Source organism: Emys orbicularis, chromosome 9, assembly GCF_028017835.1.
Source record: "Emys orbicularis isolate rEmyOrb1 chromosome 9, rEmyOrb1.hap1, whole genome shotgun sequence".
NCBI classification, from domain to species: Eukaryota; Metazoa; Chordata; order Testudines; family Emydidae; genus Emys; species Emys orbicularis.
This window is the reverse complement of record NC_088691.1, coordinates 69,979,360-69,998,662: the sequence shown is the minus strand read 5'-3', so window position 1 is coordinate 69,998,662 and position 19,303 is coordinate 69,979,360. Positions and strand designations below refer to the sequence as shown.

The 19,303-nt window shown below is 43.3% G+C and overlaps 1 protein-coding gene across 3 annotated transcripts in view; it reads left to right on the top strand.

The window, feature by feature from the left end:
* DOCK10 (dedicator of cytokinesis 10) overlaps window positions 1-19,303 on the top strand; it is a 225,609-nt gene that overhangs the window by 156,128 nt on the left and 50,178 nt on the right. For all 3 annotated transcript variants that reach the window (XM_065410869.1, XM_065410867.1, XM_065410868.1), the window contains 5 exons: window positions 6,420-6,489; window positions 10,576-10,689; window positions 12,148-12,219; window positions 12,349-12,495; window positions 16,344-16,427. In XM_065410869.1, the coding sequence (XP_065266941.1) occupies window positions 6,420-6,489; window positions 10,576-10,689; window positions 12,148-12,219; window positions 12,349-12,495; window positions 16,344-16,427 (487 nt within the window). The remainder of the gene's footprint in view (window positions 1-6,419; window positions 6,490-10,575; window positions 10,690-12,147; window positions 12,220-12,348; window positions 12,496-16,343; window positions 16,428-19,303) is intronic.

Below are 19,303 nucleotides of genomic sequence, written 5' to 3'. Positions count from 1 at the left end.
TCTTTTCCCCCCCCCCACCCCCGTTTTTCATTCTTTTTTTCCTTCATCCTCCTCCTATAGGTAATAGGAAGTAAATGAAAATCAAGTGAGGTACCTTGATTGTTTTTGTAGTCTAACTTATTTTTCCACAGACCACTTGAAAATCGCTGAGGGTCTCGGCGGATCACTTAATGATCTTTCCAAATATTGTTTGCACCATTAGCTAACTATTGTAAAGCGCTTTGGATAAGAGTGCTTTATAAAAAAAAAATTTGAAAAAACGTTGGGGTGTAAGGTCTGGCCAGGGCTTAGTTTGCAGTAGGGGGCTCAGGGCTGGGGGTGCAGGGTCTGGGAGGAAGTTAGGGTGCAGGAGCAGTCTGGGTGTTGGGATACAAGGTCTGGCCAGGAGTTAGGGTGTGGGAGGGGGCTCAAGGCTGGGACAGGGGGTTGGAGTGTGGAGCGCTTACCTGGGGCAGCTCCCGTTTGGTGCGAGGGGTGCAGGTGGGGATGTGTGTGGGGGGGGTGCAGGCGTCAGGGTGGGCAGGGGGCTGGGGGTGTGCTGGGTGCAGGAGTCAGGGAGGGCAGGGGGCTGTGGGTGTGTGAGGGGGGTGCAGGAGTTAGGGCTGGGGGTGCAGGGTCTGGGAGGGAGTTAGGGTGCAGGAGCAGGCTGGGGGTTCGGGTGCAGGGTATGGCCAGGAGTTAGGATGCAGGAGGGGGCTCAGGGTTGGGGCAGGAGGTCGGGGTGTGGAGCGCTTACCTGGGGCAGCTCCAGCGAGGGAATGTGGGGGGGGGGGTGCAGGAGCTCCCGTTTAGTGCTCAGGGTTGGGGTGGGGATGGGGATGTGGGGGGTGCAGGAGTCAGGGCATGGGGTGTGGGGGGCTGGGTAGGTGTGGGTGGTGCAGGAGTCAGGGAGGGCAGGGGGCTGGGGGTATGTGAGGGGGGTGCAGAAGTCAGGGCAGGGGGCTGGCGGTGTGGGCCGGGGTCATGGGGGTGCTCCCAGCCCCCTGCCCTGAGTGGCTCACGGCAGGGGGCTGGGGGGGTATGTGTAGGGGGAGTGTGGGGGCCCCGCCTTTGCTCTTCCCTGCTCTGATTCCACCCCTTCCCCAAGGCCCCACCCCTGCCTCTTCCCCGCCTCCTCCCCCGAGAATGCTGCAGCCCCGCTCCTCCCCCTCCCTCCTGGAGCGACCTAAGCCCTGGCAAACAGCTGTTTGGTGGCGGGGGAAGCGCTGGGAGGGAGGGGGAGAGACGGGAACACGGCACGCTCGGTGGAGGAGGCGGGGAAGAGGCAAGGGGGAGCTTGGCTGCCGGTGGGGGTGGAGCCTGCAGCAGGAGCCCCAGGAGCCAGCAGGACCAAGCTGCCCTGTGTTTTACTGTAAATCCGCCTCTGGTCAGGTCACCCCGTTTTGGACAGTTTGCAATGAAAACATTTATGCCGTAACAATGAACAACAGGGAAGGCATTATCCAAGTAATTAACAGTCAGCTGGAGAGACTTACCAAGGGTCTGTGACCTCCAGGAATGTCCAACTAAAATATTTGTTTAAAATAAAATATTTATTGCTATTATTTACCATGAGATCAGAAAAAAATAATAAAAAGAATAATTTCCAATGGATGGGCTGAAAAAGAAAAGTTGTACTGCATAGAGTTCTCTTTGTTGGCTTTTCCCCAGCCATTAAAGGCCTGGGTAGTAACCAGAAGACAAACACAACTTAATCCTCAGTAGTCCCATTGGGTTTATAAGTGTTGTTAATGTATTTTATATGTTTACTGAAGCTGGTTTGCAGTGTTTAACTGTTGTAGGGCGATTCCTTGTAAGACTTCAGACTCCTGATGCTTGATTCCTCAAGTTGACTTTAATGGCAGCTTAGGGGGCTTCAAAGGTTTTCAGGCCGAGTACTTCCATAGGAAGTTATGTCTGGAATGAATTTAGCAGTGTCTCTCCCCTGGCTGGCAGAGACTGAGCTCATCCCAGTGGTGATGTACGCAGTCTCCAAGAGAAGGATGTCAAACCTTTTCCTATGACCCCTCACTGCCCAATTAATTAACACTAATGCCAATTGGGGAATAGATGGTTTTGTCCCAAGCCAGAGTTAGTGTTAGTTGGGGTGGCTGGAAAACACAGTAGTGAAACAGTTGGGTTAGAAACTGGAAGGGCAGCCTTTTTTTATGCTCAAACACTTGGCTATCCACTCACCTGGTAGAAAATGGCTTCTCGGTGTTTACCTCCTTGTCTGTATACAGGCTTTGTAACAACATTGCTGATGTCAACAGCAACATGCACAGCTGTGCACTGGCAAAACGCTGGGCATGCCTTTCATTGTTTTGCCACTGTACATGTGTGCACATTGTATTTTGTTTTGAATAGCTTGAAGTAGCTTGCGTTGAACAAGTTAAAAGCTTGAAAAGCAGAACAAGAACTCAAAATTGTTCATGGTTGTGAAAAAACACTTTCTTTATACTTTGTCTTGGTTACTGACTTGCCTTGGGCCCCAGTCATGCAGTGATTACTCTGTCTTTACTCTGCCAAAATTCCCATTGATATCTGAATAGTAGAGGAGTAAGGACTGAATGACTGGAACCTTGGTGAATAATTTGGTCATTTATTTATTTTTCAAAACGCCCTAATCACATTAATAATAATAAATGAGAAATAGTTTGCAAAACAACATTTAATAAAATAGAAGCTTTTATGGATTATATAACAGGAATGCACAGAAAGCAACTAAAAAAAACTAACTCAGCAATTATTAAACTGTGGTACATGGGTTGGTTTATGAGAATAAGAATCCATTATAGTGATACTGATTAACATATATACCAAGTACTTTTGAGTTTGGAATATGGTCCACTAGGTCTTAACATTTGAGAACTGCTGCACTAACTGATTTTTTTTTTTTTCATTCTTGCCACATAAAAACAGGCCATTTATTTTTACATTTTGCTGAATAAATACAGCGAATCCTGCCTTAACTGCTCACTCAAAGAAACGGGGTAGCTAACAGGGGATGTCTTCTAATAAAGATGGAGCAGAATTATGTTCAGTAACTTTGTGAATTCTGTGGGGTGATGTCTTAAAAACAGGGAACTCTCAAAAAACATGTCTTCTGGTGCAAGCTTAATTGTGTACAGAGAGGCTACCTTGTTGGAACCTCTGGCAAAATGACTCACCTGTCTTTGCAGGGTTTTTGCACTGTAGTCCTGCCAGCCAGGTCCACTAGTGGTTCCTTTTGCTTTGTGACCCAGCCCTCCAGCATGGTCACTTTTGGTCTGACTCCTTTTGGGATAAAACAGGATTTTCACAAATTAGTCCCAGGACCTCACACTGGGCCTGGTCCAGGCCCCGTAGTCCTTCTGGCCTCTTGTGTTTGGGGCCTTTCTGCTAATCTTCTCAGTGAGGCTGGAGAGCAGCAGTTCTCAAACTGTGGATCGGGACCGCAAAGTGGATCACAAAAATGGGGTCGCCAGAGCCAGCATTAGACTTGCTGGGACCCAGGGCTGAAGCCCGAGCTCCACCCCCAGCCAGGGCAGCGGGGCTTGGGCTGCGGCCTCCTCTCCTCCAACCCGGGCGGCAGGGCTTGTGCTCTGACCGCCTCTTAGGGTTGCCAAGCCTCCTGGTTTTGCCGGGAGTCTCCCGGAATTGAGCTCTATCTCCTGAAGGCTACTGAAGCCAAATCGGGAGATTTTAGGCCGCTAAAAGTCCAGCAGCGCAGTAGGGCTAAGACAGGCTCCCTGCCTGCCCTGGCCCCGCGCTGTTCCCAGAAGTGGCCAGCACATCCCTGCAGCCTCTGGGGTGGAGCCAAGGGTTTCCATGCGCTGCCCGCGCCACCGACTCTGCAGCTCTCATTGTCTGGGAACTGCGGCCAATGGGGGCTGCGGGGCATTGCTTGCAGGCATGGGCAGTGTGCAGAGCCCCCCTCTCCCCCCAGGGGCCTCAATGATATGCCGGCCACTTCCAGGAACGGCACGTGGAGGGGGCAGTGCATGGAGCCCCCTGGCCCCGCTTAGCTCAGGTGGCTCCCAATTGGCAGCACAGTGGGGCTAAGGCAGGCTCCGCCCCCGCAGCTCCCATTGGCCGCAGTTCCCGGCCAATAGGAGCTGCGGAGTCGGCGCTCAGGACACAGGCAGTGTTCAGAGACCCCTCTCTGCACACTGCAGGGACGTGCTGACCGCTTCCGGGAGCGGCGCAGAGCCAGGGCAGGCAGGGAGCCTGCCTTAGCCCCACTGCACCGCCGACCGGGACAACCCAAGGTAAGTGCTATCCGGCTGGAGCCCGCATCCCTCACCCCCTCCTGCACCCCAACCTCCTGCCCCAGCCCTGAGCCTCCTCCAGCACCCATACTCCCTCCCAGACATTACACCCTGCACCCCCTCCTGCACCCCAATCCCCTGCCCCAGCCTCATCCCGGAGCCCCTTCCCACACTCTGAACCCCTCAGCCCCAGCCCAGAACCCACACCCCCTCCTGCACCCCAACCCCCTGCCCCAGCCTGGTGAAAGTTAGTGAGGGTGGGGAAGAGTGAGCGATGGAGGGAGGGGGGATGGAGTGAGTGGGGTGAGGCCTTGGAGAAGAGGCGGGGCAGGGATGGGGCCTCGGGGAAGGGGCAGGGTAGGGGTCAAGGGTATTTGGGTTTGTGTGATTAAACAGTTGGTAACTCTACTCCTCTCCCCCCACCCAAGGCAGCAGGGCTCAGACTCCAGTCCTCCCCCTGGGATCATGTAGTAACTTTAAAAAAAAACAACAAGGGGTCCAGTGGCACCTTAAAGACTAACAGATTTATTTGGGCATAAGCTTTCATGGGTAAAAAGCCTCACTTCTTCAGATGCAACAGATTTATTTGGGCATAAGCTTTCATGGGTAAAAAGCCTCACTTCTTCAGATGCAACAGTTGAGATATCTTGGGGCGGTGGACAGACCTCACCCTCAGCTCCCAGGAAGGAGAAAGCAGAGAGCCAAGCTACCTTTAGTTGCTTGCAAGCACAGAGCTGTAGGACAGGTAGGACAGAGAAGATGCTACTGCTCTTTATTTCTGTTAATTTAGTTTCCTTTCCTTTGTTGCCTTGAGAACTAGGACTAGCTCCCTTGACCCTGGGGAAGAGGCTCCTCCCCACCCCTCCCGACAATATGAGCCTCCTGAAGAGAAGGGGGGATAATGTACAGAGTAGTCTATGGAAGAAGCAAGACAGACCTTAATCACTTGCTACAAGGGTCCCTGGGCCAGAACATCAGTTGCATCTGAAGAAGTGAGGCTTTTTACCCATGAAAGCTTATGCCCAAATAAATCTGTTAGTCTTTAAGGTGCCACCGGACTCCTTGTTGTTTTTGTGAATACAGGCTAACACGGCTACCCCCTGATACTTGTAGTAACTTTGTCAGATGGGGGTCATGGTCCAATGAAGTTTGAGAACCCCTGCTATAGAGGAATCTAGTCCCTCCCTCTATGCTGGGTTCTGGCCCAGGGACCCTTGTAGCAAGTGATTAAGGTCTGTCTGGTCAGACCTCTTGCTTCTTCCATAGACTACTCTGTACATTATCCCCCCTTCTCTTCAGGAGGCTCATATTGTCGGGAGGGGTGGGGAGGAGCCTCTTCCCCAGGGTCAAGGGAGCTAGTCCTAGTTCTCAAGGCAACAAAGGAAACTAAATTAACAGAAATAAAGAGCAGTAGCATCTTCTCTGTCCTACCTGTCCTACAGCTCTGTACTTGCAAGCAACTAAAGGTAGCTTGGCTCTCTGCTTTCTCCTTTCTGGGAGCTGAGGGTGAGGTCTGTCCACCGCCCCAGGCTGGGCCCTTCTGCACTGAGCTTCTCCCTTTTTAAGGCTCCTCCTCCAAGGTTGGCATGGGGCTGGAATGCCTGAGCCAAAGCTGCTCTTTAACACCTTCTTGCCTGGTGTGGGGTTTGTACAACCCACCACTGAACGCTTCCTTTCTAAGTGTCCCTTTGCTGGAGTGCTAACCCCTGAAAGGTTAGAATAGAAATTCTGACACAACAGCCTTAAATAGACTTTGATTCTCAACTTCATTAACACTCTTTCTAATTGTCTTCATTGTAACTTCTTCATAATATTCCCAGAGCCATATAAGTGTTGAAATATTTTCCAGTAACATGTAGTTTCATCTCCCAATAACGTAATAACATCAACATCACAACTGTTAAAATTGTTATAACTGGGTGTGTTTTGTTAGAATAACAGTAATTTTTTAGAGTAAGGCCCTGATCCACCATTGTGACCCATACAAGCGGGCTCCTGTGCCCACATGTAGTGCCCATGAAGTCAATGAGTTCCACATGGGCACAGCAGATTGTCCACATGCATTTTGCATGGATCAGACACATAACGGTAATTTTGAATCTGATGTATAACAGTGTGATATAAGGTAAAGCATATAAGGACATTTTTCTGCCTCATGCTGCAAGATATCTCAATATCTTTCTTTTCCAGGGTTCTTACTGACATTGTTGCCAAGTGCCATGAAGAGCAACTAGAATACTGTGTCCATTCGTATGTAAAGGTATGAAATATCCAATTGACCTTTGATCATCTCCTGTGTGTTGCACATTATTTCCATTTTCTCTTTGTGATACTTTCTTGTAGTTTTTCCAGCATTTGGAGTTGCCTTTTGACCCTTTAGATGGTGCAGTAATTAGGGCGCTAGCCTAGGCCTTGGGAGACCCACATTTCATTCCCTGCTCTGCCACAGACTGCGTATTTAGGCAAGTCACTTATCTTCTCTGAGCCTCAGTTCCCCATCTGTAAAAATGGGGATAATAGCACTGCCCTTCCTCACAGTGGTGTTTGGAGGAAGGATACATTAAAGACTGTGAGGTGCTCAGATACTATGGTAGGGGGCCATATAAGTACCCAAGTTTGATAGATTTATGTATAATTCAAGGAGGTATTTTGCAGCATTCACGTTAAGTGGTTTTATTGCTTCATATTGACCTGCCATGTGTACTGTATGCATACAAGGTGTTTCTCCAATAGCATTTAACAAATTACAAATGGACAAGTAAAGCTTAGTGATAATTTTTACTAAGGAGGTGTTCCTTTTCTTTGTGCTTGCAGATTGCTGTATGTTTCTTCTATTATATATTCTTAGCCTTCTATTGTTTTCTCAGGATATCTTTTGTTCCTCCAAGTAACTGTATATTTATACCTGGTTCTGGGATGTGAAATACTTTATTTTCTGGCATGGTTCCTTGCACATGTTTGTAACTGGGCACTGCTTGTTCCGTTTTTTCCATCCAGTTCTCATTTGGGGGAAGGTGGCATATGTCTATACTCAGTTACACAGTTAGCCTAGTATTTTGATCTCAGTGAACTTGTGATGACATTGAGAAAGTCAAAACCCCAATGTCTTTAAAAATGATATCTTTGTTCCCAATATCCATCAAGTACCCCTTAAGTTAGCACAAATAATGCTACAGACCAACAAACACCTAAGCAGTAAATAGTTTATCTGAAGTAACAATCTAAGATGAAGAGCTTAGTATAGAACTGAATGTTGTAAGTAGAAAGATAGGGGAACCACCCTAAGGAACAAGGAAAAGAGCTTTTGCTCTTCCTTGGATTTTGGAAAAATTGTACCCAGACATTACTAGATTAATCAAGGACTTGGCAGTGTAGTTGAATCACCTGCAGAGATATCAATCACGCTGTAATGATTTAATACACATTATTTTTGTACCTACTTAATTTAATCATTCATTTAGTCATTCATCTCAGAATGAACAAAGGAGAATCTATAGTATTTAAAACTTGTCAGAAGAGAAAAATAAAAGTTATTGTTGCTTTGCCTCTACTCCTCCATGCATAGAGGTTTTCTTCTTGTCTACTCATGTTCAGTGATGGTCGAACAGATACAGAACATGTCAGATGTAAAATAAGAGAAAGGCACACCGTTCCAGTAATTATGGAAATAAGTTTGAATGACATATAGAGAGACTTTTAAATTAGTGAATGACATTCTGATTTATCCTGAAACAAGGGAGGCTTTCACAAAGTCTAATAATAACTATAATCTACCGAATGAAATTTATGCAACACAAAAGACAAAAAAACTGCCCTTCAGGGCCAATGAAACCAAAATGAAAACACACACTATTAATTGAAACTCTCAGATCTTCGTGAACAGAATAATGAAAATGAGACAAGTTCTACTAGGAAAGAAACCAAAGACTCTTTCAAGTCCAGTGAAGCTAAATGCTGCTGAACTAACTTCCACAACATGCAAAATGCCTTCATACTTCGTCTTTATATACTTTATGTCCTTACAAGGGATATTTTTCAACATTCCATGACCCACATTCTGATCTCAGTTACACTGGTATAAATCCAAAGTTTCTCTGAGTCTAATGGAAATATTTGGATTTGTAGTTGTATAATATGGTCCTATGTAACTTTCAGTTTAGTGCATTTGAATTGTCTAAAAACACAGTAGACTGAAAAATTTTATTGATCACAGTTCTGACCATGTGATAGAAAAGCCAAAGAAGGGTGCATATACTTTATATTTCAGCAGTGCTTAAAATGAGCTTGTGAGCTGGTGCAAATGGCTGCTGTTGTATTGCACACTGCCCTGAGCACAGCTGCAGTACGTAAATGACAACTCTTCACTTTTCATTGCATGCTTCAGCTCAGTGACTGAGTCATAAACATGTTGTGGTTCCTCATTATTCTAACCTAGCGCTTGGGGGAGAGGGTTCAAGTCCCTGTTGTGCCACAACCTTCCTGTATGACCCTGGGCAAGTCACATAGGGCCAGATTTTCAAAGGTATTTAGGAGCCTAAAGATGCAGATCCCAGTGGGATTTTCAAAAGCGCCTAATCATTGATTTCAATGGGTGTTAGGCATGCAAAATTCCATTAGGCACCGATATGCAACTTTAGGCACCTAAATATCTTTGAAAATCTGACCCTTAGCCCTTTCTTTCCTCAGTTTTGCATCTGTTTAAAAAAAAAAAAAAAGAGAGGAATAGTACTTCCCTACTTCACAGAGGTGTTGTGACGATAAATGCATTAAAGATTCTGAGGTGTTCAAATACCAGTGTCTTGATTGATCATTATATAAGTAAACCAAGATGCATCAAGACCCATTGGGAAAACTCATGCCACTTAAGTAGAGCAGGTCAGGAAATTTTCATCGAAACAGTTTTATGTTGAAACTGAAACTTTTTCTGGGAACATACCAGCTTCAATGACAGCTTCAGCAAGAAAGATTTCTCAGGTCCAGGATGGAATTTCTAGTCAGATAGAGCCAAAATAGCCAATAGCCTGGTGGTTAGGGCACTCACCTAGGATGTGGAAGACGTAGGAACTTCAATCAGGGTCTATGGGCATGTCTTCACTCGCAACGTTAAAGCACTGCCGCGGCAGCGCTTTAACGTGACTGTAGTTGCGGCACCAGCGCTGGGGGAGAGCTCTCCCAGCGCTGTTAACCACCTCCACCACCCTCCCGAGGGGAGTAGCTACCAGCGCTGGTGCACTATCTACACTGGCGCTTTATGGCGCTGAAACTTGCAGCACTCAGGGGAGTGTTTTTTCACACCCCTGGGCGAGAAAGTCGCAGCGCAGTAAAGTGGCAGTGTAGACAAGGCCTCACACATGCTAGATGAGTGCCTTAACCAATAGGCTATTGGCTGTTTTAGGGCAGAGTGTGCTCACTCACTCACTCACTCTCTTTCTCATAGAAAAAGTTCAAAATGTCTCAGTTTTTATCCCGGTGTGGAACAGGAAATTTGTTTGAAATCTCAAAAGTTTTGCAGGATGGGAAAACCACTTCCCACCCAGCTCTATAATTAGGCGTTGAGCTGTCCATTGTGGCAAGAAGAGTTAATATTTAATAGGAATGCTACTTAAAAGTATCATTTGTTTTAGCTGTTTGTACTTAGTGTTGCTGGAAAATATGTTTTCTAATAATTAAGAGAATTAAGCTGCTGTTATTTCTGAGACTCCAATGGATTCTTTCACTAAAGTATTAGTTTAAAAAAATAGGTGAGGGAAACAGATTGTAGCAAATATATGATTTATGTCCATGAGCTATCTAGTGGCAGAGGAAATCTGTTCCTTGGGCTACAGCCTGGAAGGGGATGCTATTCCCCATCTTTCCATTCTAGTGGGTGCTCTACCCCGTTCAGGATGAAGAATTCCTACCAAGTAAGCTGTTGCAATTGGAAGATAGGAACAAAGGAAATGTGATCCTGATTAGGTGGTTTGAAAACCCTCCTTTTTTCCCCTGCAGGTTTATTGTTCTTCCTTTTCTGGTGAAGTGTCTTGGAAGGGAGTTCAAAAGAATCAGATTCTGATGCCCTAATGAAAAAAATAATGATATCATGCCAGTGATTTTTAAGCAGAAATTCCCTTTGATTCAAATCAAGTTGAAAGTTATGGGGAGTACTGCTTAAAAGTCAGATTCAATCGGAGGAGTTTTTGTACCATTGCTGTTCAGCTTTATGTCAATTAATTTTTTTCAGTCAAGATATTTTGACAGGCAAAGATCAGCACCACAGCTATTCTTAGAAGATGCATTCCTTATGCACCACTATCTGTTTCTGGGATTTCTAGCAGTTTTTACAGTACTATTATTGATCTCTCTTCAGTATGTGTTCAAGACCAAGTCATTTGAAGAAAGGACTGTTCATGAGGAGCTCGCCAAGAACGTGACTGGTCTTTTGAAATCAAATGATCAAGTAACAGTGAAACACGTTTTAAAGGTGAATAATACAGTTTTAAAAATTAGTATGTTTTCAATATTACTACAATTTCTGCTTCAGCTTCCTCCTCTCTCTTTCACTTTCCCCTGTGCGCTTTGCACATCTCAAAGCCCATAATAATCCAACAGTTTTATCAGGCTTTCTTGCTGTAATTTTGTGAATTCTCAGCATAAGCCATTGCACAGTACATGGTGATTTTACATTGTATAATTCCTCCTGCTGAATTTTCTTTCTGTTATTGCTCAACCGCTGTGAGAAATATAATTCTTACACAATACAGTGAGTCAGAACATTAAGAATGTTTTTTTTTTTAACTTCACAAATGGTGCCAGGAATTACAGCTCAGATACATATTTATAAACAGGATATATATTCAAATAATATGATTTTAATGCAGTTACTATTGATTTATAATTAGCCAAATGTAAAAGATAATTATTCTGATAAGCATGAAGAGCTGCCAATGTGTTGGTTTGTTTTTTTGGTTTTTTTAAATAACAAATAAGAGAGCGAGCACTCTGGCCACACCCATCTGGCCACACCCAGGCTGGGAGGGAACTCATGTAAGAGCTAGCTATGCCAGCTTTTCCCCTGCTGAGGACTTCCCCACACCACGGGGATTCTCAGTTGTCCTGATCCAGACAGTTCCTAGCTCTTGTATACCACCATACTGGCAGAAATGAACTGGAGAATGGGGAGACAGTCTGGCCCACATTGTACTTTACATGCAAGAAATTAAATGGCTGTTAAATAACGTCACAGTCATTATTGTTATACGGGTACACTCTACACTTTTTAATAGGTCAATTTATTTTTACTAAAAGGTACTAGAGATTGAAGTCCTCTGTTCATTTGTAGAACCATCATATCATGGGACAAGCTTCCCATCACTGGCCCACCAGTCTATGCAAATGACTGCTAGGACATATTCTCTGTGCCCTTTCAGTCATTGACCTCTCTGCTGAGACAGCTATGAAGGGTTCCAGTTATGCTACTATAATTATTGTGTGTCATGTATTTCTGCCATATCTACTTGCAAACAAAGCACAAATTAAGACAGAGGTGTAAATATGAATGGAAATGATCATTTGTTCACTCCTTACTTCTTATTAAAGGCACAATCACAATTGCCAAATGCCAGATCCAGCAAGGTGCTGTGTGGCTTCAACTCAAGTGACTTAAATACTGTCATAGTCAAATGTAAAGCTTTCTAATTTTTCTATGATGTAGATTCTATCAATACACACTGCTGAGAACTCCAGAGGAATTCTTAGATGTAAAATATATCACAAAATAATCTATGCAGTGTCATCATAGCCATGTTGGCCCCAGGATATTAGAGAGACAAGGCCTCTATTGGTCTAATAAAAGATATTACCTCACCCATTTTGTCTGACAAAATAATCTGTTTTTCAACACTAATATTATCATGTAACTTTCTCCATAATATTTGTACAGCATTCCTGGTTCTTCTTTGCAATTATCTTAAAATCAGTGGCACAGCACTTGGTTGATACAAACAGAACACAGGTAAGAATATACATTATTATGTAATAAACTAAATTTTAAGATTAATTTCTACCCAAATACATTTAACCATGTAAAGTAAATGTATTCTAACTCTGTTTACTCTGAAGTAATAATCTGAGTTTTTCGTAGATTCCTCGAACTCAGAGACTTCCAGAATCATTCCAGGCTGAACTAGACATACTGATAATGAACTTGTCCGACCATGTGGTTTGGAAATACAAAGATGCTCCTGAAGAAACAAAAAATGCAAACCACAGCATTGCCAGATTCCTTAAGGTGAGATGTTCAGTCATAGTCAATGCAGAGTAAAGGAGATTAAACCTCCAGTCTGAGGGAGTAAGAGCTATCCAAGCGAATGATGGCTGAAGATGCAGAATCAGCACTGATTTATAGTACGATTCTTTCTATGCTCTTAGGTCTGTGGAAGTCCAGTGGCTGCATATAAATCTACTAGAAAAGCCTCACTCGTACATATTTGTCCTGATAAAAGATGTGGCAAGGCTCCTCTTTCATCATGTCAGCCTCCACGTTTCCCCCCCGGGAGTAAATAAATCCTACTCTGGAAGTTTTTAATTCTTAACTGTGGTTTATTTAGAGTATTTACGAAGTGGGCTTCAGGTTAGGCCCGAGTCATTCTCTTAAGCAAAAACCCCCAGAACACATACATTTCTTTTCCCCCACCAGAGCACTGACTTGTTACGCTGGCTTCTGCTCACCCGCCCTTCCCCAAATAGAAGAAAACTTAATAATTCCCCTACAGGAGGAAATAGCTTTCTACCTAGGAGAATCCTTTTCTCCCTGCTGCAGCTTGTTTCTTTCCCCTCCTCCCACTGTCTTACCAGAAGAGGGTTTTTTAAAGATCCCTGGCAGCCTTTAATTGGACGCAGGTGTCCCTAGTTAACCTGAGGTAACCTCTTTTCATTTCATAGAGAAAAGGGCCTTGACCATTCTAGGACTGATATACCCATCTTCCACCACTCTCTTATCGAGGAGCAGTCAGCCCTGTCTGGGGTTCTCTGCTCAGTGTCCCCTTCAGGTTCCCTATTGACCTTCACATCTGTCCCTGTTTTTTTCTTTGTTGTCCCCCATATTTATTTGCGTCCCGAGCTCAGTGGTTCCTCCCTAGTAGCTCCTCCTCAGTGGCACTTCCCCCAGAACCCAGTAGGACCACTCTCTTATAGCTGTCGGTCTGTCTTCATCACAAAGGGTCCACACTGGCAAATAGTACAGCTCATAGATGTAACATTTGAGTAAAGGAGAAGTGTATTGATGAATGGAACAACTGTTACAAAATCAAGCTATTATAATGTCTTGATCTACTATAGGACTGAAGTAGTGACCATAAGATGTGACCATCATAATAACATAAGTAGCCAGCTTTTACACACCTTTTTAAATATTGCAAGTATTCTGTAAACTGCTGAAGCATGTAATTATATGTACATTTTATCTCAGGAAAAGTTGCATGTGTTCCAGTCATGAATGATCATTTTTTCACAATTCAACAATGATTTTTGCCATCACAATCACTCATCAGTTTTGTCTGTGGAACCTAAATAGTAGCTGTTCTGAGCAAAGCATAAAATTGTCAGCAGTGCCTATGTCCCATTTTCAAAAGTGATTTAGCTCATGTCTCATTGAAAGTCAGTCACTGATTTAAGTGGGAGTTCCGTGCCTAGTTGTTTTTGAAAATCCCACTTGACACTTGTCTGCATCTTTAGGCACGTAAATACCTTTAAAAATCTGTCCCCTCATGAGATTAACAAAAGTGTCTAAGGGTGTGTCTACACTGGAAACTTCAAAGCGCTGCTGCTGGAATGCTCCCGCGGCAGTGCTTTGAAGTGCGAGTGTGGTCGCGTGCGAGTGCTGAGAGAGAGGTCTCTTAGCGCTCCTGGTAATCCACCTCCACAAGGAGATTAGCTCCAAGCACTGGGAGTGCGGCTTCCAGCACGCGGAGCCTGTCTACACTAGCGCTTCAAAGTGCTCAAACTTGCTGCGCTCAGGGGGGTGATTTTTCACACCCCTGAGCCAGCAAGTTAGAGCGCTATAAAATGTAAGTGTAGACAAGCCCTAAGTAAGTTAGGTACCCAGTTCCCATTGACTTTTAGAGGGAGTTAGATGCCTAACTCATTTAAGCACTTTTGAAAACTTTACCCATAGTCTTCTCTAATGTATGTGGTGGATAAATAAAGCAATCTGAAGTAGTTTATCTGCCTTTGTGCTAGTTTTTCTCTGATTGCCCAAGGATGGGTTTTGCAGCATTCTTTCATTTACTTGATAGACCAATTCATGCCTCTTGTAACTCTCTTCTGGGATGGGAGTAGCAATAAGATTCCTTTTTTTCCTGTATCCCTCAATCATTTGGACATTCTCCAGTATCTGCAGTGATCTCATGATTAGCTATGGGGTGGGGAAGAATTAGCATTTAGGACACAGTGTGGCTAATTACATAACTGGAAAGCTGGGAACAGGAACAATAAAAACCTTGTGACATAGTGACACAGGGGTAGGCAACCTATGTCACGCGTGTCAAAGGCGGCACCCGAGCTGATTTTCAGTGGCACTCACACTGCCCGGGTCCTGGCCACCGGTCCGGGGAACTCTGCATTTTAATTTAATTTTAAATGAAGCTTCTTAAATATTTTAAAAACCTTATTTACTTTACATACAACAATAGTTTATAGTATATATTATAGTCTTATAGAAAGAGACCTTCTAAAAACGTTCAAATGTATTACTGGCACGCGAAACCTTAAATCAGAGTGAATAAATGAAGACTCGGCACACCATTTCTGAAAGGTTGCCGAACCCTGTAGTGACATATAGAGTGTACTGTACAACATACACTGAGACTAAGCGGTGAATCTCTCTGCAGCAAATTGAAACACAGCTCTTGGAAAAAATATACAGGAAATAAACTGGATAAATTCATGGTGGCTAAGTCCATAAATGGCTATTAGCCAGGATGGGTAAGAATGGTGTCCCTAGCCTCTGTTCGTCAGAGGATGGAGATGGATGGCAGGAGAGAGATCACTTGATCATTGCCTGTTAGGTTCACTCCCTCTGGGGCACCTGGCATTGGCCACTGTCGGTAGACAGATACTGGGCTAGATGGACCTTTGGTCTGACCCAGTACGGCCTTTCTTATGTTCTTATGTTCTTAAATTGTTCCTGTGAAGTTATCAAGAAAACCAGCAATACAGAGGATATAGTCTCTCTTGGCACACTTTAATAAATAGTAGATCTGCAGTCCTCCGAAATGGTCTCCATTTCAGGTGCTGTGTGGAAACCTTATCTGCTGTTATTCTAGCTGGCATGAGTTTTATTTACCCAATGCATTACATCACTGAGAGGGTGGCATTGCTTGCCAGTATTTCATGTCAGTATTACACCTGTGTTACTATTGCAGTTCTGCCTGTTATTTTTACATGTTATATATTTGAACAAGCAATAAAGCCGTGTTATGCTGCAATCAGAATCATCTGGTCCTTGCTTTTTTCTGGTCTGCCATAACAAATTATGTAAACTAAAGAGATGGCTTGACATCTCCAGACCAGATTTTGCAGCAGCCAGATTTGAATGCCATGTACTGTACACTCTGGCATTTTTTATTCTTGTACAGTTCAAGAGCATCTGTGTGATGGACCTGGTCCCCAGGATTACAGTTGTTAAAGTACTTGCTAACCCTGCAAGACTGTCCCACTCTGGGGAAGAATATCAGTAACTGTTTGTAGGCTTGAGCACTATAACAAACTTTACATCTCCCAACCATTTGGCCTCATCAAGCTGCTGTTCTCATAATAACGTAGAGTAATGACGTGTATTTGCTCCCAGAGAGAGAACCTAGTTCATAGTCAGAGAGTTGTTTGGCTGGATTCAAGAATCATTGCTTTGAAGCAAATATTTAGCTCAGCTTGCATCATATGCTACCTGCCTTTGAGTCCTACAGTATTTGAAGTGCCATTTCCTCAGATAAACTAACTCCTAATTACTTGTACACTATGGTAGTAATTTTAGCCACACATCATTGGAGAGGCACAATGCAGACAGATTGTACTGGTAAATCTGGCCCTGTGCTATTGGTAGTAGATATACAATTATAAACATTCTATTTTTTTCCTTAGCGCTGTTTTACGTTTATGGATCGTGGATTTGTATTTAAGATGGTCAACAGCTATGTAAGCATGTTCGGCTCAGGGGACCACAAGGTATGAGTTATATTTTTTTAAAGGGGACTTGATAGTAGAGTATTTTCAGGATGAAACTATTTACGATCCATTCTGTAGTTACTCCATGCTCAGAAGTAGAGTTCATCAAATTATTTACTATAAAGAATGTGTTACAAATGTAGGTCCTGATCCTGCAAGGAGCTTCACATAGCTCAGTGGCTCTCAAACCTTTTTTACTGGTGACCCCTTTCACATAGCAAGCCTCTAAGTGCAACCCCCCTTATAAATTAAAAACACTTTTAATATATTTAACACCATTATAAATGCTGAAGGCAAAGCGGGGTTTGGGGTGGAGGTTGACAGCTCGCGACCCCCCATGTAATAACCTCACGACCCCCTGAGGGGACCTGACCCCCAGTTTGAGAACCTCTGATATAGCTGGACTCCTATGTCTGTGCAGAACTCAATTGAACTTCAGTGGGGATCTGGTGATGTACAGAGGTCAACCCCTGTGTAGTTCCTTCCAAGATCAGGACACTAGCCCTATTTTAGGTTAATGAGTCATTTGTGAACTGCATGCTCATTTTCCTCTAATGTATTTGTAAATACTCACTGAAATAGCTTGACCAATAATTTTCAAAATATGGGTGATTCAATCACAAACTGGTCTGGTCAACTCTTCACTATTTATGTGGTGTGATTAATAGCATAAGTGAGATGGTTTTGTTTCTGCTCCATGGTTGGATCAGAGAAACATATGCAGGATAGTAACAAATAATAAACAGTGCACTCTTGGTATCCGGCAAAAGTTTGTGAAATTTTTATGATTCATGAACTTTTTCACAAATATTCAGTAGTGATCTAAATAAATAAGATGACCCTATGAATTATAAAGAACCAAACTTGGTGCCTTTGATAGTGAAATTATTCACAATTTTTTAACTACATCAAGCTGTACTCAGATCTCTTACATAATCAGAGGAACAGCTGCAGAATCAGGCCCTTAGTTATTGTGTTATACATGAAGATCATAAATCTGCAAAGAATTCTATAAAAGCTGAAAATTGTTTCCACGTGTTTCAGTTCAGTTCAGCAGCAAAAACAGATGTTTAATTAAAACATCCAGTTAATTGCTAACAGAGCAGTTCATTATTGGAGATTGGTCAGTCTGTATAGCAGAAATTAGCACATCCTCAAAGATAAATGTATGTGTGATATCTACAGCATAGCTTCCTTTCCAGATAGTCTGCCAGAGAACATTTGAAAGTAGAATCAATGAGGAGCCAAGACAGATGTGCCAGTGTAACAGACTTGACGCCAATGAAAAAGAATATGCATAAAATGAGTTATAAAGATTCTTATGACTTTGAGGAAATACCAAAATATCCTCAGTGTCTTGGCTTGTCTTGCTCTGTAACTAGAGAGCAAAACAAGAGCCAGTCATTCAGTTTTGAAGCAAGGTTAAGCTTTCATTGGCTTGCATACTTTGGTTTTTAACTGCTTGTTTACTTACAAAAAATTTGCTGATCCCAGTCTTCTAGAAAGTTGAACTGTACATCTAGCCATTTGAAGAAATAGTATATGTGGTTGTGTTAGTACATAACACTGCATCAAGTGAATTTATCCTAGGTGTGGATGAAACTCAACGGTAGAACTGATCCATTGAAATTTTCAATATTTTGACGTTTGTTTTATCCTGAATTGGGACCAAAAGCCAAAATATTAAAAAATTTGGATTCAGAAATATTGTAATTTTTCATTTTAACGTTTATTTGTGTTCCCCTGATCTGCTGTGGTGCCTCACTAGAGTTTTAGTTCAAGTACCTCATGCCCCCATTCTCTTTTATCAGCCCAGTTCTGTGGCTGATTGACCGTGACCATGGTGCATCATGGAGATATGATCATTCCAATGGAAGATTCCTTACCAGCTCTACTCAGCAGGTTCTGAAAAGTTCAGATAAGCCACAAAAGGTTTCCAGCCTTTTTGGTCTAGACCCTTTTCTATGCTTGTGGCATCCTAGCTCTACTGCCCAGCGGAAATGAAAAGATTGCATTTGTGACATGGATCCTTCGCACCCTTTAAGAAGGGGCAAGATTTGGGCCTTTGCAGATACATGCATATACTGGGATGTAATATCAGTTTATTGTTGCTCTGATGAATTGGTCCTACAGCATCCTGGGAAATAGTTTCTTATGAGTTAGAACATTGTTTTGGGAAGAGGAAACGAATCTAAATACTCCTTGTAGGACCTCGGGCAAGACAGTTTCCCATCTATAAAATGGGGATAGTTATTTCACATGGGAGTTGCAAAGCTTAATTCATTAACGGTTGCAAAGTACTTGGAGCTTTTGGTTAGGAAAGTGCTATAGAAAGGCAAAATATTGTTGCTACACAGTATTCATTCTTATTAAAATGCTCTGATACATGCACCCACACAGCAACATGGGAATTAGTTTTTCTCTTTGTTATAGTTTGTATAGTTACCTTTGTATAAACTTTGTTATGCTATCAATTCTCATTAAAACACAATAACACTTTAATGAGCAGCCCTCCCATTACCAATTGAAAGGAATGACTGGAGTTGATGATATGTGTTATCAAAAGCAGTACGAGCCAGATCCAAAGCCCAATGAAATCAATGAAAAGACTTACCACTGACTTCAGCTGACCTTTGGGTCAGGCCTAATACTACCAAACCATGGTACTCAGTTCATTAAAAGAGTGAGGAGGAAAGGAAACACACAAAGTCATTGTAATGTTGTTGTTTTTTAGTGAGCACATAGTGCTGGGTCAGTGAATGAAACAGACTATTGAAATGATTGCTACAGCCCTGAATTATGTGAAATGGAGGCGATGCATCATACCTCCTAAGAGTTTAAGTAACAGCATATGCCATCCAAGGGAGCCAGTGCAT